General features: G+C 42.0%; 1 protein-coding gene across 7 annotated transcripts in view; it reads left to right on the plus strand.

The window, feature by feature from the left end:
• The first annotated feature begins 4,235 nt into the window (after positions 1-4,235).
• Positions 4,236-24,877, plus strand: part of Nlrc4 (NLR family CARD domain containing 4) — a 43,347-nt gene continuing 22,705 nt past the window's right edge. Inside the window, exons 1-6 of one of the 7 annotated variants that reach the window (XM_078029421.1) lie at positions 4,236-4,406; positions 4,986-5,092; positions 7,752-8,676; positions 16,877-16,994; positions 19,424-19,684; positions 20,941-22,935. In XM_078029421.1, the coding sequence (XP_077885547.1) occupies position 16,994; positions 19,424-19,684; positions 20,941-22,935 (2,257 nt within the window). In that variant the 5' untranslated portion in view covers positions 4,236-4,406; positions 4,986-5,092; positions 7,752-8,676; positions 16,877-16,993. Of the gene's footprint in view, positions 4,522-4,985; positions 5,093-7,751; positions 8,677-16,876; positions 16,995-19,423; positions 19,685-20,940; positions 22,936-24,877 lie in introns of all 7 variants that reach the window. The other 6 variants (XM_078029420.1, XM_078029422.1, XM_013357386.4 and 3 more) reach the window with 6 other exon arrangements.

A 24,877-nucleotide genomic window follows, 5' to 3' on the forward strand; every position in this document is an offset into this window, starting at 1 on the left:
GGAAGTGGTAGCAGCCATCTGTGCAGCCTGGTCAGCTTTGGCGTTGCCCTCAGTGATAAGAGAATCGTCCTTCTGATGGGACCAACTCCCAACTGGGTGGGTAAGTGGGAGGCCTCTATCAGATTGGTTATAAGAGCCGAATTAGTGATCGCATTACCTTTGGTGGTAAGTAGGCCTCGCTCCTTCCATATTGCAGCATGGGATAATAGAATATGGAAGACATATTTTGAGTCAGTATAAAGGGTGAGGGATTTGCCTTGCGCTAGAAGGCAGGCATGAGTGGCTTCTATAAGTTCAGCCTGCTGGTTGGTAGCTCCTGAAGGCAGAGCTTTGGCCTTATCTACAGCATATCCAAAGTAATGAGTGCCGTTCTGCCTAAAGGAACTGCCGTCAGTGAACCAGATAAGGTCAGGCTTTGTGAGTGGTCCCTCAGAAATGGAAGAATGGCAGGGGAGGAAATCATCCAAGGTTTCCAAGCAATTATGAGCTGGTGTGTCAGACGTGGGGGTCTTTGGGAGCAGTGAGGCAGGGTTCAGTGCAAAGCAGGGGAGGAACGTAATATTAGAGTTTTCCAGAAAGGAAGTGAGGAGTGACAGAACTCTGGATGGAGGAAGGGTTTGAAGGCCCTTATAAGCTAAAAGACCCTTCAAGTGATGTGGGGAGTGGATAGTTAAAGGGGCTCCCAAAAGTCAGCTTAGAGGCTTCTTTGTGTAAAATTTGTCCATCAGCCAGAGCTCTTAAGCAAGGGGCCCACCCACAGATGGTAGGGTCTAGTTGCTTGGACAAATATGCCACAGGTGCAAATGTAGGCCCATAGTTTTGACTTAAGACCCCAAGTGTTTGTCCCCCCTTTTCATGGATATATAGATGAAATGGTCTTGAAAGATCAGGAAGGTGAAGGGCGGGTGCCTTTAAGAGGAGTTGCTGAAGCCTGTGGAAGTGGTAGCGGGGGGAGGAGGCAAGAGATTCACTAGGGGGTCCCTTTGCTAGGTCATACAGGGGTTTGGCTAGAAGAGAGTAATTTGGGGTCCAGGCCCTACAATAACCTGCTAGTCCTAGGAATGATAGTATTTCGGCTTTCGTATGAGGCACCGAAAGATTAGAGAGGAGTTGCCTCCTATCCAGTGTTATTTCCTTTTTCCCAGGTGTAAGGTGAAAACCAAGATAGGTTACAGAAGACTGGGAAACCTGGGCCTTGTGGGGAGACAACCTATATCCCTTGTCCGCTAGGAAATTAAGAAGCTTGGCGGTGTGGGATTGAGAGTGTTCCCAAGAGGGACTACATAGAAGAAGGTCATCGACATATTGAAGGAGAGTAGAGTCAGGACAGGTGGGGTGAAAGGATGTGAGGTCCTGGGCAAGAACTTGGCCAAAGAGATGGGGGCTATCCCTGAATCCCTGCGGGAGGACAGTCCAGATAAGCTGACGAGAATGGCGGGTGTGAGGGTCAGTCCATGTGAAAGCAAAGATATCCTGAGATTCTGAGGACAAGGGAATAGAAAAGAAGGCATCTTTCAAATCAAGGACTGAGAAGTGGGTAGTAGTGGCAGGAATCTGAGAAAGGAGGGTATAAGGGTTGGGCACTAGTGGGTGGATGGGGACCACAGAGGAGTTGACAAGGCAAAGGTCTTGAACCAGCCTGTAGGACCCGTTAGGTTTCTTAACTGCCAGAATGGGGGTGTTGAAAGGAGAGTGTGTAGGCATAAGATACTCCTTTTGTAATAAATCCTGGATGATGAGTTCTAATCCGAGGAGGGCTGTGGTTGAGAGTGGATATTGTGGTTGACTAATATATCTTGAAGGGTCCCGTAAGACAATATGAATAGGATTGCATTTAGCCATAGAGGGTGTAGTTATGTCCCAAACCTCAAGGTTAACTGGTTTAGATAGTTGTGGAAGAGTGCATGAAGGAGGTGTATCTGCCCCTAGGAACATCATGAGGAAATGAGAGGTAGGAGAGGTGTGGGGTGATATGTGAATGGTGACTTTCAATAGTGAGAGTATGTCCCTTCCCAGAAGGGGAGTGGGGCAATGGCTCATAACGAGAAAGGAGTGTGTGAAGGACAAAAGGGATCCCTGCATGTAACATGATAAGGGGGGGGGTTTCGAGGGAAAATCTGTTTACCTCCTACCCCAACAATAGGAGTTTTTGAGGGTGTGGTAGTACCCCAATACCCCCTCAAGACCGAAAAAGCGGCACCAGTATCTAAGAGGAAGGTAATGAAGCATCCATCCACCAGGAAGGTGACCCTAGGCTCTTGCTTCTTGATGGTAATAGTTGGGAGGGAAGGCCCAGGGCTCCGTCAATCCTCCTCTGCCAAGCCCAGGAGAGGCTGGGGTTGCCGGGTGGCTGACCAACCTCCCTTCCGGGTTGTTGGGCAGTCTGCCCCCCAGTGCCCCCTTTGATGGCATTTTGGGCAGGGGGTGGAGGGTGTCCTCGGCGAAAGACAATCCCTGGCCCAATGTCCCTCCTTACCACATTTGAAGCAAGCTCCAGGGGGTGTCTTATTGGGACGACATGGTGATGACCTTCTCTGAATGATCTGGGCCACCATTTGGAATTTGGCGTTTTCAGCCCTCTGCTTACGACGTTCGCTTTTAGCCTCTCTCCTATGGAACACCTTGAAAGCGACCTCGAGGATTTCGGTCTGAGGAGTACCAGGGCCCTGTTCAAGCTTCTTAAGCGTGGCTTTAATGTCAGGGTAGCTTCGGGCCAGAAAATATGTCATTAAGACATGACGACCATCAGGGGTTTTTGGGTCCAGGTTTGTGTACTGTTGAAGGGCCTTGGTTAGTCTATCCAGGAATTCTGAAGGTGTTTCTTCCTTCTTTTGAATGACCTCCTGCACCTTTTGAAAATTAACGGCCTTGCGGGTGGCCTTCTTCAGGCCCGCTGAGAGGCAGGATGTAAAAAGGTCAGGAGACTGTAAGCCTCCAGGGGTGTTGTAATCCCATAGGGGATCCTGCTCTGGGACAGCATGAGGGCCCGTGTGGTGGTTGGGATTGGTCCTATGATTTTCATCAGCATGGGCTTGGGCTAGCTCCCAGACCCGTCGCCTTTCCTCGGGGAGAAGTGTATTGGCCAAGAGCATGTAGATGTCATGATGAGTGAGGCTATATGCTTGCAGGACCCATTGAAACTCCCGAATGTAAGTGGTGGGGTCGGTGGTGAATGAGCCTAGCTTCCTCTCTAGCTGAGTAAGGTCCAATATGGAGAAGGGCACGTGGACTCTGATGACACCCTCGGGACCAGCTACCTCACGAAGGGGTGCGATTGTCTTGGGGGTGGGAAGGGGTCCCTTAGACCTGGTAACAGGAGGACTGAAAGAGGCAGGAGGCAGACAGGAAGGAGAGAGAGGAGAAGGGGATGTCTCTGCGGAGGAGGAGGTGGAGCGGGCAGAAGAGGGCGGAGGGTAGGAGGATGAAGGCAGAGGATCTGTGGAATCAGGCAGAGGAAGAGGAGGGTATAGCAGGAGAGAAGGGGCAGATGGGGCTGGGGGGTAAGGTGGGGGTTCATCAGCCTGGTCGAATAAGGAAGAATCTGGGAAGTCAGGAGTAGAAGTAGGGGAAGTGAGGGGTTTGCAAGCAAGGAGGACTTCAGAGGGAGAACAGGAGGAGCAGAGAGCAGGGTGCTGTGCGAGAAGGCTAAAACCTTCAACACAGGGAATCTCCCTCCACTTTTTCAGATGCTGGCAATAGTTAAAAAGGTCTCGAAGGAGGTTTGGATCTAAGGAGCCTTCTGGAGGCCAATGATTGCCATTATCCAGTGGATATGTAGGCCAATCTTGGGTACAGAATTTGATTAGAAGTTTGGACTTGATGTCTGGTGTGAGGGAGAGTGTGGCCAGATTTTTATTAGACATTTGAGAGGTGAGGCTTCAGGTACAGACGAAGAGGTGCCCATAGTCACAGGGAGAGATGGAAGGGGGGGGGGGGGAGAGAGAGAATAAAAGTAAGCGAGAGGGACAAAGAGAAATCCCGGGCTGGAACAGCTTCCTGGAAGCTCAGGGCGAACGGGGTTCAAGTGGGCGTCTCCAAAATGACCAGCCATCGAAGGAAATACAGAGGGCACTACCCGGTCGTCACCAGTGAAGTGCAATCTGTAAGACCCAATAGGGTCAAAGCCATGGGCAACCTGATGTCAGGAAAGTTTTTGACTGCAGTGAAAAGAAGTCAGCAATGAAAACAGAACTCCATCTGGCAGAACGCAGATCCAGGCCAGGAGTTCAGTTTCCTCGAGCAGAAAAGCAGCTTGGGCTGGACACAGCAGCCCCACAGGAAACAGCAGTTCTAGCTGGCAGCTGCAGGCAGCGGAGGAGGAAAAAAACCCACAGAGCCTCTCGCATAAACTCAGAAGCCTCACGCCCCAAAGGGAAACGGATCGCCAGGAGGGTCCACTGCGACCGGTAAAGGTCTTAGTGGGGTGGGTTCCCTCCTCCCTACCGGGCACACAGTACCAGTGCAAGCCCAGAGGGAGTCCGCGAGCGGGAAAGGGGAAACTTACCTAAGGTCAGATCAATGGTGAGTGTAGGGAGCCGGCATCTGACCAGGGCGGAGTGTCTCGGTGGAGTGGGGGACGTGGGGGACGGGGCTCTTGTTAGACAGAGCTCACCCGTATCCTCACACCGGGCACCAGAATGAAAGAGTTTCCCACGCAAAGACACTTCCCCGGGAGAATTCCAATTTTATTGCAAAAGGCTGTGTGCTTATATAGAACTAAGGGGGGAGATGGTAGGGCTTAGATAAATGGCAGGCCACCCGTTTATTGGCAAGTTCTTCCAGATATCAGCTCAGGAGCCTAGGAATTAGTTCTTATTGGGGCTAAGGTTCCCCACTAGCGTGATTTGAAATTGGTGAGAGTTCACACGGGTGGGAACTTTTGGCGCCACTGCAGAAAAGAGGAAGGTAGGAAGAAGAGGTCCTTAGGCACCAAGTTGGGTTTTTTTTCTCTGGGGTGCGGCTGCCGTTTATACTTTTCCCAACAGCTTTGAAGTTACAATCCTCCTGCCTCAGTCTCCTGAGACACTGGGATTACAGGTGTGCACCACTGCGACCAGCTGAATACACATTTTATCAACATGCAATTTGATAGGTGATTCATATTTTATCATTTCAACTTTCATTTCATTGATTTCAATTAAATTATACCATGTCAAACACTTGAAACATGGATAGAATCTAAAGAGTGGCTGGAATAGACGACACTGGATGTAAACAAAAGGAAATGTTTTAAATTTTGAACTAATATCAGTGAGAGAGAATATAATATCACAACCTGTAGGATAAAGGTAAATAATTCCAAGACCCTGATCAGTTGTTACCACATTTATAGCCCAGAAATAAGATGGATGTACTTATTTTTTTAATATTTATTTTTTAGTTGTAGTTGGACACAATACCTTTATTTTATTTATTTATTTATTTTTTATTTACTGGCGGACACAACATCTTTGTTTGTATGTGATGCTGAGGATCGAACCCGGGGCCTCGCACACGTGTTAGGCAAACGCTCTATTGCTGAGCCACAACCCTAGCCCCAGATGGATCTACCTATAAAAGATACTAACTCAAGGAAAACTAGCCAAACTGAAAGTTCCTAGGATTTATTTAGCAGATTATGCAGTCAGTATACAAGAATAGCATTCCTCTTTTTTAAAGATGGGATCTGCCTGTGTTGCCCAGGCTGGCCTTTAAACTCCAGAGCTCAAGTGATCCTCCCACTTCTGCTTCCCAACTCTCCAGGTGCCTGCCACCATGCCTGTCTCTTCTAAATCATCATTAACTGGTTGGTTCTTTATTTTGATAAAGGGCACCCTCATTATTCCTGCCACTAAGGCCAGAAACTTATTAAAAGTCATTGTTGACTTCTCCCTTTCACTAACCCCTCAAGTGCCATCAAGTCTTGTTTGTTTTTAACTCTCAAACAGAACTTCAAAGCACTTCTTTTCATTGCTACTATTCTGATTCAGTCACTACTACTGGAGAGAGATATGGTCAAATTATGTCGTTACATTGAGTGCATGTACGAATATGTAACAACAACTCCCACCATTATGCACAACTATAATGCACCAATAAAAAATGTGGAAAGAAAAAGCCACTACTACCTCACTTAGACAAATGGAATCACTGCTTAACTGGTTTTGCAGTGTAGCAGCTAAAGTGATCTTTTAAAATATGAACACCATCATGCCACTTTCTCACTGTAGAACTTTTAACAGCTTCCCATTGTATTTGGGTTTAAAAACAAACTCCTACCCATCTCCTGCCAACCTTTCAGCCTCATGTCATGCCATCTCATCCCACTGTAATCAACTGCCCTGGCCTTTATTCTGTTTTTAGACTTTGCCAAGTTCTTTCTCGTGCCAAGGCCTCGATGGTTGCTTTTCTCTGACTGGAAAGTTCTTCCTTGGCACTTTCAGGCCTGGTTGCATCCACCCTTGAGACCTTAGCTTAAATGTCACCTTTCTAACTTCCTTTACTTCCATGTTCATCTCTACCCTGGTTATTTCTGAGTATTTATCACAAATATGTCATTATGGTATTTATTTGGTCACCTGTTTTTTTGTTTTTGTCTTTTTGCTTTGTTTTTTGGTTTTAGTACTGGAGATTTAACCCAAGGGTGCTTTCCCACTGAGCTACATCCGCAGCCCTTTTTATTGTTTTATTTTGAGACAGGGTTTTACTATATTGTTTAGGACCTTACTCAATTGCTGAGGCTGGCCTCAAACTTCTGAACTTCCTGGTTCAGCCTCCTGAGTCCCTGAGATTACAGGTATGCACTACCACACCCAGCACCTGTTTGTTCTTTAAAGAAGTAAATAAAGGCAAGAATAAATGATTGTAAAACCACAGTGAGATACTACTTATCCTTTAGAATGCCTGTAGTATAAAAAGACAAGGCTGAGTTCAGTGGTTTACACCTGCATTCCCAGCCACTCAGGAGGCTAAGGCAGGAGGATTTTAAGTTCAAGGCCAGCCTCGATAACTTAGTGAGACTCTGTCTCAAAATAAAAAAAAGGGCTGGGGATGTAGCTCAGTGGTAGAGTGCTTCTGGATTCAATCCTTAGTACTGGAAAATAGTAATAATTATAATAACCAGTTGGCAAGGAGTGGAGAAACTAGAGCCCTTATACACTATTCTATAATGTCAAGTGGTGCTGCTACTTTGGAAAACAATCTAGCTGTTGGAAGTTTCTCAAATGTGCCATATGAACTAGCAATTCCACTTCTGGGTATATAACCATGAGAAATGAAAACATGCCCATGCAGAAACTCATACCCTAACGTTCATAGCAGCATATTCATAATAGCCAAAAGGGGGAAATAATCTCAAAGTTAATCAGCTAATGATTACACATTTTATACAATGTAATATTTCTTGATAATAAAAATAAATGATACATGCTTATGAAAATGGGCATCAATTTATTTATTTTACCATGATATACTACTGCATCTGTCTCCTGTGGCTGCTATAATAAACGACCACCAAAAATCAGTATTTTAGGGTCTGGAGTTGTAGCTCAGTGGTAGAGCTGTTGCCAAGCGTGTGTGAGGCAGTGGGTTTGATTCTCAATACCGCATATGAATAAATAAAGGTCTATCAACAACTAAAAATATATTGTAAAAACCTCAGTATCGTAGGGCTGAAATCAAGATGTCAGCAGAACCGTACACCCACTGGAGGTTCTTGGGGAGAATCTCCCCCAACACTCTATTTATTTTTTCATTTTTTTTTCCTTTTCCAGCATTAGGAGACTATCAGTATTCTTGGTGTATGACCAACTCCAGTCTCTGACTTCACGGGCACACTGCCTTCCCTCTTCTATCTGTTTCAAATGTCCCTCTGCTTCTCTCTTACAAAGGACCCACCTGAATATCCAAAAACGTCACACCCACTTTTAGATCTGTAACCTAATCTCATGTGAAAGGTATGTCCTTCACAGGTGCCAGGGATTAGCACACGATATATTCAAATGGTCATTATTCAGCCCACTACAACCATATTTCTACATTTTTTTCCTTTTTATCCTATGTCATGTGTTATTACAAAAGTAATGGGTATTTGGTACAGGAAATTAAAATATACAGAGACGCAAAATAAGACAACTTAAAATTCCCCATAATTTTTCTTCCCAGAGGTAAATACCATTATTATTCTGATGCCTATCTTTGCAGGGTTTTTCCTTGAATGTACATTTACATAAAGGTTTCATTAAAATTGAAAAGTCCACCTGATAGTACAGGCCCAGATCTTACTTCCAAGAAGCCCATCTCACAGTTGTGGGAAACATACTTCCCTAAAAAATATAGAATGTAGAAATTCACTTTGGGGAAAACTCGCATATCCCTCTGCATCAGAAAGGTGAATCTCAGAGTGCTCATTTTGAAACAAGAAATTACACAACATGAAAAAAAAAAAAAGTCTCAGTTTGTGCAAAGCAGAGGAAAGAGTATGCAAGAATGTCATTCACAAGGGCAGAGAGATTGAGAGATTTCTCCATTCCCGGAGCTGAATAGAAGCTATAAGCTGGCTTCCTGGAGTCTCTGACCACAAATCTTGCATCATCGGGGGTGTGAATTGGTACTGGTGATCCATGTGCCTGTGCTAACCTTGCCCAGAATCCTGGTGACAGAGAACGCTCATTTGCTGGACGTCTTCTGCGATTCAAGGTAAGGAGTTGAGCATGACCTTGACTGCTGAAGTGATATGCTTTCAACCCAATCGATACATTCCATTCCTCTCTCCCCCTCCCTCCTTCTCTCTCTTTCTGTTGATCATAAAAAATACATATCTAATGTCCAAAGCACAGGGTCTCATTTTAAGATATAGAATAGATGAATAAAAAACAACAGGATCATTATGTTGTGAATAAACAGAAAACAAATGAGTGAATTTCTAGTTTTTGTGTCTTCAAGTCTCAAATTTCACCTCTTCCCTGTTACTTCTACTGATACTCATCTGTCCTTTCTGAACTTGAAGTCTGTGTGTCCCAACCACTCTTACTATGCTTTCACAAAAAGAAAAAGAGCATTTTCCCTTTTTGTATACTCGCCTCTCACAAAACAGGAAGGTGTCTGATCTAGAGGAAACCCAGGCTCTGCTATGAAATGGGAAGTAGTTAAAAAGAAACTTCATTCTAAAATGGCTTTTGTTCCACCCACAGAAGGGCAACTGGATTATTCAGCCAGGTACTGAAGGGAGAGGGAATGGGATTTTAAGTATGTTTCAGTGCTAAATATTAAAGTTTTGGTTTATATTCATTTAAAGTTCATGTTTATTAGGTTTTCCTCCAGAGAAATGTAATTTTGCATGATTGGTTGGATTTGCCTGCAGGGAAAACTTTAGGGGTGGTTAACTTGGTCTGCTGGGTTTTCATTGAGTTGATGTTTAAAAGTACATTGGAGTCTGGGAGGTACATTTGTGTTAACTTTGAGACAAAGTGAGGGAGACCTTGAAAACATATTTTGGCATTACAGGAAGGAAACCCAGTCTTGTTGCTGAGATTATCATTAGAATCACAGATCAGCACATCCCTGGGAACCCGCTTTGTGTATCCAAATTTTCTCTTCTTATAAGGATACCAGTTAGACTGGATTAGGCTCGTCTGAATAGCTTCATTTTAACTTCATTCTTTAAAACCCCTATCTTCAAATACAGTCACATTTAGAGCTTCAGCATTTGGACTTGGAAGGGAATGGATAATTCAGCCCAAAATATAACATTAACAGTAATAAGTGAGATTGCTGGAGTCTAAAGATATAAGAACATTCTAGAGACTTTTACTAGAAAGGAAGACAGATAACACACACTGTCCATCTCTACCCCAACTACTACCATGTTTAATCTCCACACAAGTCCTAGGAGGTGGGTAATACACATGTCAGTATTTTAGTAAAGAAAGCAAGAACAAGAAAGGCCAACTAACATTCTGGAGTGCCCATCTCACAAACTGCAGAGCGAGGATTTGAATTCAGGCTCACAATGCCAAAGTCAAAATGCATTTTCCAGGGGCTGGGGATGTGGCTCAAGCGGTAGCGCGCTCGCCTGGTATGCGTGCAACCAGGGTTCAATCCTCAGCACCACATACCAACAATGATGTTGTGTCCGCCGAGAACTGAAAAATAAATATTAAAAATTCTCTCTCTCTCTCTCCTCTCTCACTCTCTCTTAAAAAAAAAAAGATTAAAAAAAATGCATTTTCCATTTCCATGTGCTTCCTCTTTCCCTCATTTCATTCATGAATTGTGGGAATGACTCCAAAAGTCATGGGTCATGAGTCCTGAGGAACTTTAGTTCTCTGAGGAGCTTTCTTCCACATACCATGTGGAAGAAAATACCTATTTTTTAGAATGTGTTCAAAACATTATTTTCCAAGATACAACTATAGGAAAAGGTCTTTTCCCACCCAATTCAGATTTTCACTGGACAGAATTCTGGGAGGAGAGGAGTTGCAGAGCCAGAGCCAAGGTCTAGGGATGCAAACTGGTCCCAGTACTGTTCTTCAACCAAAAGGGTAACTCAGAATTGACTACAGGAGCAGGGAAACCTTTAGGGATGGTTACCCTGGTCTGCTGGATTTCATTCGTTTTCTTCAAATTAATTTTATTGAATTGACTTTATTCTCTGGAGCATTAATTGACTCTGACTTGGTTCCCCATTCTGGCCACAGACTTTCTGTGACTAGGAAGACTACTTCCAGTATCCAAGTGAAGATGCATTTTTTAGCACCTTCAAAATCAGCTGAGATTCTTTCCTGATGATCCCTGCAGCAATTTCAATTCTTTCAGCTGACAAATGACCGGATGACCAACTCTGGGATTAATTGATTCTGTTCACTTGTGAATAGAGGGAACTTCTTGGCTTCTTTCTCATCTTCTTCCTCTTTTTTTCTGTTCTCACTTAAACTCTGACCCAATCTGTAGAGTCCTGACTCCTCCCAGGTCCACCCCTTTTGGGGGAGGTAGAAAAGGAAGGAAGAATTAACAGTAGTTGCTACTTAATCAAGTTTTTTCTGTGTGCTAGTCCCTACTCTTTGATCTGGGACTCTCCGCTTGTTAGTAAAACAGCTGGAATTTGGACCCTACGCTGGCACTGGAAGAGGCCTTTGCTTATATCCCTGTGCTGCCCAACCCCTGTCCCCCACAGCTCTTCCCTATGCTGCTTTCTCTGCCTGGAAATGGTCTCTTTGCTTTACTGCCTGGTAGACTTTGGTTTCCCTCAAGTACAGCTCAGAAGTCACTTTGCTTGATTGTGACTAAATATTCACAAGTAATAAATGTTACTGCTGGAAGTGTACTTCATGAGGACCTAATAAACCTGAACTCTTAACTACTTAAAAAAAAGTCACCTCGCCCAGGTAGTGTTAAACATCCCTCTGAGGGAGCTCCCTGGAAAACTGAACTTCAACCATTCATTGACCTTGACTCACAAGAAAGACATCTATATTACCACCTAGTGCCAGGAAACATAAATCACTGAAATAAAATTTTCATGGGAAAATACAGTGTTTCTTATCATTTTAGTTCTAGTCCATATTTGGGTGGGGGGGTACCAGGGATTGAACTCAGGGGCACTCACCCACTGAGCCACATCCTCAGCCCTATTTTGTATTTTATTTTATTTATTTTTATTTTTTAAAGAGAGAGAGAGGGGAGAGAGAGAGAGAGAGAGAGAGAGAGAGAGAGAGAGAGAGAGAGAATTTTTTTTTAATATTTATTTTTTAGTTCTTGGCGGACACAACATCTTTGTTTGTATGTGGTGCTGAGGATCGAACCCGGGCCGCACGCATGCCAGGCGAGCGCGCTACCACTTGAGCCACATCCCCAGCCCCCCTATTTTGTATTTTAGAGACAGGGTCTCACGGATTTGCCTAGCACCTCGCCTGTTGCTGAGGCTAGCTTTGAGCTTGTAATCCTTCTGTTTCAGCCTCCCAAGCCACTAGGATTACAGGGGTGTACCACTGCACCGAGCCTAATTCATATTTTTTTAAAACATGGAATAGAAATAGAAAATAATATAAAAATAGAAATATTAAATAAAATAGTTTTGAAAATATGTAACATAAATATAAACAAATATACAAATGGAAAAAAAGAAAATTATTTTTTAAAAATATGGAATACTTTGAAGATATTTAAGTGTTTGTGACCCACTTAATTTATTATCGTGACCCATTATCACGAGCGGATCACTGGACAACTGCCCTGGAAGACACACTTTCTTCCTCCAACAGACTCTCCTGATGCTCTCAGCTCTGAAATCCTCTGACTCCTCAAACAGAGGTCTTAGGGCCCAGGTTTTTTGGTTCAGAGGAAAGCAAATTTTGGTCCCCATCCACTAGCCACCTAAAATGCAAAGTGTATTTTAACCTCATTTGTTTGTCCAGTAATAGAAAGTCTGGCCCTAAAAACATAATTATTTGTATCTTAGCAGAATGCACTTAGTTTTTTTGACATTTGAAAAAATAATTTTGAATACCCCATCCTTTACATAACAACATGATTTTCAAAAACAATTATGTAATGAAGTTAATGTTAATAATGGATAGAAATTCATGAATTGAATTTTTTCATTTTTACATTTATGAAGAATTTTTATTGTGGAAAGACATATGTAACATAAAATTTATCATCTTCACCATTTTTCAGTGTATAGTTCCATAGTATTGTATATATTCACATTGTAGAATCTTTGTGTTTGTTTGTTTGGTAGCAGGAATTGAATCCAGGGATGCTTAACCACTGAGCCATATCCCCAGCCCTTTTTATTTTTTTATTTTGAGACAGTCTCTCACTAAATGGCGTAGGGCCTGGCTAAGTTGCTGAGGCTGGTTTTGAACTCTCAATTCTCCTGCCTCAGCCTCCCTGGGATTACAGGTGTGGTTCTAGATTTTATTCATCTTGCAAAACTGAAACACTATTCCTATTAACAACTCTCTGTTTCCTGCAGTTGTTGATTTTCCTTTATTCAGCTTTAACTTATTAAACTGAAGTAACATTTCTACTTCTTTACATGCCAGACCGAAAGCCAGAGGTCAAAAAAGTGTCTTGTATCCTGGTGAGGTGGCTTAGGAGGCTGAGGCAAAAGAATAGCAAATTCATCCTCAGCAAATTAGTAAATTGCCCTGTCTCGAATAAAAAATAAAAAGGGCTGGGGTTGTAGCTCAGTGGTAAAGCACACCTGGGTTCAAAAATCTTGAGTACCAAGAATAAAGATAAAAAATGTGTCTTAAAGATAGAAATCAGGAAACTGGAATTGTGGCTTGGTGGTTGAGCACTCGCCTAGTACATTTGAGGACCTGGGTTCGATCCTCAGCACCACATAAAAATAAATAAAATAAAAGTATTGTGTCCAACTGCAACTAAAAAATAAATATTGGGGCTGGGGATGTGGCTCAGTTGTAGAGCACTTGTCTGGTATGTGTGAAGCACAAGGTTCGATTCTCAGCACCACATATAAATAAATAAAGATCCATTGACAACTAAAAAATGTTTAAAAAATTTTAAAAAATGAATATTAAAAAAATAGAAATCAGGGCTGGGATTGTGGCTCAGTGGTAGAGCATTTGCCTAGCATGTGTGAGACACTGGGTTCAAGTCTCAGCACCACATATAAATAAATAAAATAAGGATCCATCCACAACTAAAAATACAGTTTTTAAAAAAATATATAGAAATCAGCTGTGTGCAGTGCACATCTGTAAACCCAGTTACTCAGGAAGCTGAAACAGGATTGTGAACTTAAGGCCAGCCTGGGCAAGAAGGCAAGACCCCATCTCAAAGTACAAAAACAAAATAGAAATCAGTAAAAAAATCAGTAAAAATGATTTTAACATTTATATGAGAATGTAAATGATTTCAAAGGAGAACAAAATTGGAGGATTTATTATACTACCTGATTTTGTGGGGGCTAAGGGGTACTTGAGATTGAACCAGGAGTGCTTTACCACTGAGATACATCCCCAGACCTTTTTTTTTTTTTTAAATATTGAGACAGGGTCCAGATAAATTGCTGGGGCTGGCTGCAAATTTATGATCTTCCTGCTTCAGCCTCCAAAGCTGCTGGGCTTGCAGGTGTGTGCCACTGTTCCTAGCACATGCTACCTGATTTTAACACTTATGAGGACACAGTAATCAAGAAAATTTAATTTTTTTCCAGTGCTAAGGATATTATAACCCAGGACCTTGTAATGCTAGGCAAGCAGTCTACAACAGAGATACAGCCCCTTGCCCAAGGAACCTCAACCTTTTATCTCACACCATAAACAAAAATTTTCTCAAAATGAATCAACAATCTTAAGTGTAAGTGAATCATGACATCCAGTGCAAAAGCTAAAATCATAAGATCCCTAAAAAAACTTGGGTGAAAAATCTTTGGGGCTTAAATAACAATGATTTTGTAAATAGGACACAAAAATCATGAATTAAAAAAAAGCAAAAATTAATAAGCTGGATATTTTAGTCGGCTTTGTGTCACTGTGACCAACAGACTTGACAAGAACAATATAAAGGAGAAAAAGCTTATTTGGGCTCATATTTCAGAGGTTCAGTTCTGAAAATATGAGCCATAGCTCTGGGCCTGAGGATGGCAGAAGGATGTGGCAGAGGAAAGCAGTTCAGCACATGGCAACCTGGAGGCAGAGAGAGCTCTGTTCATCAGGGACAAAATATAAAACCCAAAGATACATCCCTAGTGACCTACCTCCTCTCGCCATCCCCTACCTGTTTATAGTTACTGTCCTGTTCATCACTGTCAGTGGATTAATCTACTGATTAGGTTACGACTCTTACATTATCTAGCACGGGAGCTTTTGGGGACACCTCATATCTAAACCATGACACTGAACTTCATGAAAATGAAAATATCTTGCTCTTGAGAAGATGTAAGAAGATGCACATCAAACCATGTTTTCTGTGTTCCATATTTTATGATGTCATAATTTGGGAGTCTTTATTCAATTTATATGAGTTTATAAAAGAGATTAGACTAATTTATGATGAAAAAAATCAGAATAATGATTGCCTCTGAAGATGTGGTAAAGATGGAATTTGGGAAGGGGTGTGAGATACTTTTTAAGGAGAGGGCAGAGTTCTATCTCATGACAGGTTTTTGAAGTGTAAGCCTTTCAAAACTCATTAAAGAGTACAGTTAAGATCTGCAAGCTACATCTCCAGACCTTCAATGTATATATTTTTTTCTAAAACAAAAACAAAATCAAAGCAGTATTGAATTCTACTTAATGATACAGATGTAGAATGTATTCATGTCGAAGCTGGGTGTGGTGTCATTGTAGGCACCCAAGAGGCTGAGGCAGGAGGATCTCAAGTTTGAGGCCAGCCTGGGAAACTTAGTGAGACCCTGTATCAAAAATTAAAAAATAAAAAGGGCTGGGATATATCTCAGTGGTAAAGCACCCCTGGATTTTTTCCCTAGTACAAAAAATAAATAAAGAATGTATTGATGTCCATAACTTATGTTGAATAAACAAAAATAAGTAAAAAGGATTGATGAATAGATAGAGGGATGGAAAATTAGATTGGTATATGATAAAGTAACCATAGTCAAATAATAATTGTAGAATCTATGAGGTGGTTATAAAATACTTTTGTATAGCTTTTAAAAATTTCATGTTATGTTTGAAATTTTTTATAGTAAAATGTTAGGGAAAATATTTATGGGTTTCCAACCCCACCCCATTCTCATGCCTCAATCCCAATCATCTGGCTTCCATTTTTGCTTCTCTCCACCTAGTGATCGGAATTTTCTTCCCCCTTTCCTATCTGTCCAATAATGCTGTTTCTAATTCAGGATCTTTGTCTTCATCCTGAAGCAGCGGGGTGTGTATGTATGTGTGAATAGACAGCAGTGGTGGGGCGCGCAGATGGTGATCTGACTTATTTGGCTCAGGGAGGGACATGGGGAGAGCAAAGATAGGCCAAGCACTGGGCGTCTGGGTCTCTGCTTTTCAGCACACATTTTAAAATATCTAAGGGGCAAGAAAGAGAAAAGGAGTCGATTTCTACACTTTTTGGAAAGATGAAAGGCCAGGACCACACCAAGAAGTAAAAATATATTTATTATCTTAAAATATCACTTTGAACATGCTTCTGGTATTGCTATTGATCCCAATTGCCCCTAGAACAAAATACAAATGCCTCATCATGGCATACAAGTCTTTCTATGGCGTCTCTCCTTTGAACTCACAGCACACCTGCTCTTTCTGTTTCTTCAGTCACTCGTACTCTCTGTTTCATATTGTGGCTCATTTCCTCTATTATGCAAGCCTTCTTACCTTCCGCCACCTCCAGCCAGACCTCCAGCCAGACCCCCTGTTCTCATCTTACTATACTTTAAGACTTGATTATGTGCTGTCTCCTGCCTGAAAACTTCTTCCCTGGATGAGTCTAGTGCGTGTCACTCTTTTTTTTTTTTTAATATTATTTTTTAGTTGTCAGTGAATCTTTATTTTATTTATTTATATGCGGTGCTGAGAATCGAACCCAGTGCTTCACCCATGCTTCACTCTTACCTGGAGCAATTGGAGAGAACTTACCCTCAGCACCATCCTTTTTGGCACTTACCCCTCCCATCTTTTGCTATTTAATTCCTAGTCACCTTCTTAGCTTTCATCAGCATCAACTGGAAGAAACTTTGAGAAGGACAGAGTCCCACTTGAACAGAGTCTAGAGCTCTAGTTCAAGAGTGCAGACACCTGGGTTCTCCTTAGGTTTTTCTTATAAATAGCCAATGGCTTTGAGCAAGTTTTTATTTGGCTTGGACCATCATCTCATCTCTAAGAAGAGGGGCATTAGCTGGATAATTGCTCCAGTCCTCCAATGTGATTGTTTCTGGTTCTGTTTTGTTTTATAGAATGAAGGATAATTTTACAGAAAGAAGAGGACAATATTGCAATCATCTTTGACAGGTCCATTTGGAAATAATATCTTCTACTAAATATAGAAAGGTAGAACACTTTTATTCAGAACAAGTAAGTATATTACAAATTACATCTGCCTAGTTGTATAGTTGTGGAGATCAATTCATGCCTTCATCTGACTTGTTAGAGGTAGAATTCTTAACAAATTAAGAACAATAGTTCTGTTGTTTGGGCACATTCATTTATGGATATGGCAGCCTGTGAATAAAAGGTCAAACCACAGATAGAACAGAACAAAGAGCGACTGTTGGTTCTCTGTCATCACCTATTCACTCTTACCCTTCCATCCAGATAGCAGAGCTACATGCATTAAGATCATTGGGAAGAAACAGTGTAGACCCAAGTGGTACTCAAAATTAGCTCTTTCCATTCTGATGAGAGTATGCTATCCAATGTCGGAGCCACTAGCCCACATATGGCTACATGACTGTGAATTTAATTAAGTTAAAATTTAATTTTATGTCAAAATTCAATTGGATAGTCACTCTAGCCAATTTTCTAGTGTGCCTAATGGCGACCATATTAGACAGTGCAAATGGAGAACATGGTCATCATCTCAGAAAGTTCTGCTGTAAAGTGCTGATCTATACAAAGAGATACTCTGAAAAAAATGAATGAATGAGCAAGCTTGTTTTCACTTAACTATTTTGTTAAAGAAGTGTATGATGGTCCACACTTGTGGAGATATATCATGAGTAAAATAAGAGGTGTATATTTTAGTTACATGACAGTTAACAAAAACTATGTTTCTTACAGTTAGATAGCATGGCTAGTGGCAACTATATCATGTAGATATATAGTCAAAGGTTAAATAGGATGGAAATATACCATGATTAGTAATAAGAATATCAGTTATACGCAGGATATTTATAATGTATAGTATGTAAGGTATACTTTTTAAAATTTAAAACATTTGTATGTATATGACTTTACTCAATATCACTAATCTTTAACATACTCTGAGAAAGTGTCAGTGTCTTCATTTTACAGTTGAAGACATGGCCTCCGAAAGGCTCTCTTGTGAACATGCATCAATCTCCAGAACTTTCTGAAGCTACATGTTCTTCAGCTGTAAAATTAAGATCACATGAGACAAAGTCATAGAGGTTATTCCAGAAGGAGGGTGCAGGAGCCAAGAGCACAGTTGAGACTCCAGAGGAAAGGGACAGGACTCTGCTATAGGACTGGTAGACAGGGTTGGACAACATCCCAGCTGAAGTTAGCTGTAGAGATCTGCGATGTTAAGAAAGGGAAGGTGACATGGGATCCTGGCATTGGAGAGCTCGAGAGTGCATTTCAGACCAGAGAGGACTTAGAGGTTTTAGGAGAAGCATCTTTATTCACTGATCAATCAAGAAGGGTTTGAAAACCAGGAGCAACCTAGGCCAGGAAGAAAACTAGCAGACCCTGAGAGTGAAAAACCAGGAAGATATTTCTCAGAGCTGTTATGGATACAGTGTGGTATAGTGCCTTTGAGAGACCTTGCAAAGCTGGGTGCAAAAATGATAGCGCTTTCCCAGAAACCAAGAGAAACTAGAGATTGGATATAGTCCAATGTTTTGCAGTGATACTCTTTAGAAAAGACCAAAGTCTGAGAGATAAAAAAGGCTGTTTCTTTGGTGACAGCAGGATAATGACTAAAAATTATAGCTAACATGTCTCAAGCTATTACTTTATCTGGGATACTGTACATGAACTCTCAAAACAACTTCATAAGTTAAATATTGTTCTCAACCCCTTGGTACAGATGAGGAATCAGTGTAGTATGCTAGAGCTGGTTTTGTTTTTATACTCTGATTGTTGAATTTTTAGGATTTTTGGCATGTGACGTGTTATTAGCTTGAAATTGACCATGGTGGAAATACTGAATCAGCTACGGGGATTGGTAAATGCTATATATTAGACCCTCTATCTCCAGAGAGCCAATGTGTTATACATTTAGCAACACATCATTTAACAGGGTCAAAGAGGTTTAGCAAGTTGCCAAGTTTACATGGTAGCAATTGTCAGAGTCTAGGTTAATTCATTACTTTAAAACCTACAGTTTCACCACTCTGACATCATTGGGGACACTTTTTAAAAAAACATTTTTAATTGTAGATGGACACAATACCCTTATTTTATTTATTCATATGTGGTGCTCAGGATTGAACCCAGTACCTCACACATGCTAGGTGAGTAGTCTCCACTGAGCAACAACCCCAGCCCACTGGGGTCACTTTTATATCGGGGACAAGATTACTCACCTTGCTTCATCACCAATACAAAACCATCGTACTCACCAAGGACTCTGGAGTCAGGGATAAGGAGTTTTGCACAGCATTTATTGAGGGCCTGGAATTCAGGCACTTGACATTTCCATAATTCAAGATGTGTACAGCGGGAAGCGGGTGGGGAATGAGCAGTACTGAGCTCTGACATCAGATGCTGATATGCATATTTTATATAAATTAATATGTATATTCCCCTTGTCTCCTCAGTGAATTTTATAAAGGAAAATAGTCAAGACCTCATTCAAAGGATGGGCATGACTGTTACCAAGCAAATTGTGGATGATCTGTTTGGGTGGAATGTTCTGAATAGTGAAGAAGTAAGCATGATTTATTGTGAGAAGGTGGAGCAGGATGCTGCACGAGGGATCATTCACATGATTTTGAAAAAGGGCTCAGAGGCCTGCAACCTCTTTCTTAAATGTCTTGAAAAATGGAACTATCCTCTGTATCAGGACTTGAATGGACAAAGTAAGTATCAGTTGCTTGCATCTATTTCTACAACTAGAATGGACCATGAGGAGGATCCCTAAGCCCACGATAGAGCTTCCCTCTTCATATTTCCTAGCAGTGAGCTCTGGTTCATGCTAAGGAAAAGCTCTCATTTGATCACTTAAGATTACATGAGACACAGTTGTAGAGGATATCCCCATAAGGAGGATGCAGAAGCCAAAATATGGAGACTGGAGGATATGGAAAATGACAACCTTCAAGACAGAGAGACCTGGGAGGAGAGAGGAAGGAAGAGGACAAATATTGATCCTTTCCCAATAAATTCTTTCCCAGTGACCTCAAAGGAAGTAACCAAACATTCATTCTTTCCCAGTGACAACACAATGACCCCCAGAGGAAGCAGATGAACTCTGGACCCTCCATCCTTGCCCAGTAAAAATAAGCCTCTAATTTTTACAAGCTCTTTCCTGAATGCCCAAACTGACACATTCTGTTGAAGAGATTACATCATCTCTCAGGGCAACATGTAAAAACCCAGATCCCTTCTGTAAACAGGGGCCATTTTCTACTCAGAAAGCGAGCCCCTCTGATGCCTGACTCTGCTGGTAAATAAAAGGCACTGCTGATCCGTGAAGTCTGCTCTCATCCTGGTTACTTATTACAGTGCCAAAACTCTTTTGGTTATTTTGCTTATAGAAGCCAAATAAGTAACCCGAAAGCCAGGAAATAAATGACTTCTTATCATTTCAAAGCATACACTCATAAATTCCTTGATCTGCTTATGGATGAGCAGCCCAGCTGACTACCTTCTCTATGACCTAAGCACCAGGGCAAAGACAGTCCAACTGACCGAGGGAGGACGACTCTGCTTTACATGAAACAGTAATTTTAATTCCTTTAAGTGAGCAGCTTATGTCATGACAGGTTTTAATCAAAGTGAAGGCTGTTCCACTGGAAGTTGCCCCTAACCATCACCCTCAGCCAAATCCTCCACTTCCCTTAATCCAAACACAGGCTCCAGCCATTTCAAATCAGCAGCTGCATGGATTGGTAGCAGAAAGAAAGAAATGGAAGGCAAAAGGGGGGAGGAGGGAAGAGGTGCCAGGGGAAAGCAGCAGGAGATGTGGAACGTTTTGTGCAGGCTCAGAACTGGAGAAGGACATGAAAGCCCTCTACGACATCACTCAGCTTTACCCCCCCCTTCCTTCTCCTCACCTCCAGGGATGAGGGCACACAGAATGGTGGCCTCTCTAACATCACCTCTTTTCTAACAGGTCTTTTTCATCAGCTATCAGAAGGAGACTTAGATGATTTGGCTCAGGATTTAAAAGATTTATACCGTACCCCCTCTTTTCTGAACTTCCATCCCCTGGGTGAAGATATTGATATTATTTTTAATTTGAAAAGGACCTTCACAGAGCCTATCCTTTGGAGGAAGGACCAACACCATCACCGTGTGGAGCAGCTGACCCTGAGTGGTCTGCTGGAGACTCTGCAGAGCCCCTGCATCATTGAAGGGGAATCGGGCAAAGGCAAGTCCACCCTGCTACAGAGAATCGCCATGCTCTGGGCCTCTGGGAAGTGTGGGGCCCTGACCAAGTTCAAATTTGTCTTCTTTCTTCGTCTAAGCAGAGCCCAGGGTGGACTGTTTGAAACCCTGTGTGATCAGCTGGTGGATGTACCTGACACAATCAGGAAGCGCACCTTCATGGCTATGCTGCTGAAGCTAAGGCAGGGGGCTCTTTTTCTCCTTGATGGCTACAATGAATTCAAGCCTGAGAACTGCCCAGAAATCGAAGCCCTGATAAAGGAAAACCACCGCTTCAAGAACATGGTCATAGTCACCACCACCACCGAGTGCCTGAGGCACATCAGACAGTTTGGTGCCCTGACTGTCGAGGTGGGGGATATGACCGAGGACAGTGCCCGGGTTCTCATCCGAGAAGTGCTGATTAAGGAGCTTGCTGAAGGCTTGCTGCTCCAGATTCAGAAATCCAGGTGCTTGAGGAATCTGATGAAGACCCCTCTCTTCGTGGTCATCACTTGTGCAATCCAGATGGGTGAGAGTGAGTTCCACTCTCACACACAAACCACACTGTTCTGTACCTTCTATGATCTGCTGATACATAAAAACAGGCACAAACATAAAGGCGCAGCTGCAAGTCATTTAACCCGGAGCCTGGAGCACTGTGGAGACCTGGCTCTGGAGGGGGTGTTCTCCCACAAATTTGACTTTGAGCTGGAGGACGTGTCCAGCGTGAATGAGGACGTCCTGCTGACAACTGGACTCCTCTGTAAATACACAGCTCAAAGGTTCAAGCCCAAGTATAAATTCTTCCATAAGTCCTTCCAGGAGTACGTAGCGGGACGCAGGCTCAGCAGTTTATTGATGTCTCCCAAGCCAGAGGAAGTCACCAAGGGGAAGAGTCACTTGCAGAAAATGGTTTCCATTTCAGACATTACCTCCCTGTATAGCAACCTGCTCCTGTATACATGCGGGTCCTCTGCCGAAGCCACCAGAGCTGTCATGAGGCACCTTGCTGCTGTGTATCAACATGGCAGCCTGACAGGGCTTTCCATCACCAAGAGGCCTCTCTGGAGGCAGGAATCTATGCAAAGTTTGAAGAACACCAGTGAGCAAGAAATTCTGAAAGCCATCAACATCAATTCCTTTGCAGAGTGTGGCATCAATTTATTCCATGAGAGTATATCTAAATCGGCCCTGAGCCAAGAATTCGAAGCTTTCTTCCGTGGTAAAAGTTTGTATATCAATTCAGACAATATCCCTGACTACCTATTCGACTTCTTTGAACACTTGCCTAATTGTGCAAGTGCTCTGGACTTCATCAAACTGGATTTCTATGGAGGCGCCTCAGGTTCACAGGACAAGGCTACAAAAGATGGAACGAGAATCCCCACAGAAGAGTCCTCGGAAACCTACATTCCCAACCGGGCTGTGTCTTTGTTCTTCAACTGGAAACAGGAATTCAAGACTCTGGAGGTCACACTCCGGGATTTCAGCAGGTTGAATAAACAAGATATCAAATACCTAGGAAAGATATTCAGCTCCACAGCAAGCCTCAGACTGTCTGTTAAGAGATGTGCCGGTGTGGCTGGAAGCCTCAGTTCAATCCTCAGCACCTGCAAGAATATCCATTCCCTCATGGTAGAAGCCAGTCCCCTCACCATAGAAGACGAACAGCACATCACATCTGTGACAAACCTGACAACTTTGAGTATTCATGACCTTCAGACTCAACAGCTACCAGGTATTGCATACATGAGCAGTTTAAGCTATAACTAAGTCTGGCTGGGTACTCTGGAGATATTCGATATCATGTAGTTTTATTTTCAGCTTTCCAATAGTTTCTAGCAGATGTTAGGACTTAGAATGGAGGTGAGACGGCTGGGGAGAGAGGTCTATGTAGAGGGAGGAGTGTCAGGGAAGATTTCTAGAGCTGAGAAGTTTTATATATATCATAAAAAATTATATATTCTAAAATATATTTTTATCTAGTATATATTGTTATAATAAGATATACTAATTATTAAGTATATACATATTTTTATTATTTAAAATATATGTAAAATTTACAATGTAGGCAAAGCTTGTCTTCGGCAAACCCTTCCCCCCATCAGCATCTCCATCTCTACCCAACACCCACTGTTTCCCTGCCAAGTGGCACCCTGTTCTGGGAGAAAATCCAGCCTGTAAGTTAATCACCTTGTAGAAACTAATGACTAATTGTGTTTCTAGATTTTCATCTGGGAAAGTGCAAAATATATCTTGCCCCATTGTTACTGCAAGTATTGTTTATTTAGAAAAAAAAGATTTTAGGAGTGGATACTGGCTAACATGAAGAAATTTCAGACTACAGGTACACACATGTGGGGGCAAGGCTTCTGGGTAAAGGGGAATCTTCTTCAAATTCCAAATAATACTAGAGATGAGCATTTTCCCTGCCTGTGTAGAGCAACCCTGTTAACAGAGCAGGGCTGCTAGGGGTGGAGATGCGGCCAGCAGGAACCTTGTTCTGCTTCACTGTTTGTTTTCAGTCATAAGTGAGTTCCTGTCCAGTTCTACTTCATTTGCTACCCAAAGAGGAATTCTCTATGATGTGTAGAATCTAGAATTATTTTGTACTGATCATCTTTGCAACCTCCTACTCAATGCAGGAATCTCTTCTGTAGGATTCTGGATGTCACCTAGCCTTTATCGTCTGACCTTTCATGCCAGGAAATGACCATCTCCTCTTGGCAGTTATTCTTTTACAGTTGTCTTGCAAAGTTGTCACTTTTGTGCTGAATTTGGCCTACAGGGTGTTTAGAATTTATATATGTGTGTGTGTGTGTACGTGTGCAGGTGTGCACATATATTATTAGCACATAATATATTACATATACACATAATTGTATATGCTTATGGGGTATACAATGTGGCATTTCCATATGTATAAACAATGTATAATTAGATTTTTAAAATGTTTGCCAATATTTTCCTCTCAATTCATAAAATTTAATTCATTTTAAGAGTAACATGTTCACTTGGTCCAAGGTTTAAAAGGACCTAAAATGAAAAGTCTCCTCCTGCCCATGTCTTCTAGTCATGACCACCCTCCCTGGAGGAGCTACCAGCCTTTTGAAATTGGGAGATATCACACGAAAATATAGATTTCTCATTTCTCTTCAAATTTGTTAGATTTGGCCACTGTGTGCTCATATCCTTACTGGGAACAATTGGCCAAATCCACATTATCCACTTCTGTGTTCCTCGGGCAAGACATGGGTACAGACTCCACCTGTCCTACTTTTTATAATAAAATTACCTTCCTGCCCCTTTTTAAAATTTTTACTTATAGTTTATGCAATAAGGTTTTCAAATATATCTTTAAACTGTGTATATAATTCCTAGATCAAAAGGGCTAGTTTGAGAATTAAGTGGCATATACCACTCATAATATGCAAGGTCCCTTTGCAAAAACAGATGTAGATTGAAGAAAGGCTAATTACCAGGATAGGAAGGTATCCCCCTAGGAACTACATAAGGTTTCCAAGGTTCCTCTTCAACTTTAAGAACTGCCCTTGAATAGCATTTTTCTTAAAATTTCATGTGTTTTATTTATCAATAATAAATCACAAAACTTAAAAATTCACAATTTAGTGTTGGGGATATAGCCCAGTGTTGGAATGGTTAACTAATATCCACAAGCC

Source organism: Ictidomys tridecemlineatus, chromosome 12, assembly GCF_052094955.1.
Source record: "Ictidomys tridecemlineatus isolate mIctTri1 chromosome 12, mIctTri1.hap1, whole genome shotgun sequence".
Lineage (NCBI taxonomy): Eukaryota > Metazoa > Chordata > Mammalia > Rodentia > Sciuridae > Ictidomys > Ictidomys tridecemlineatus.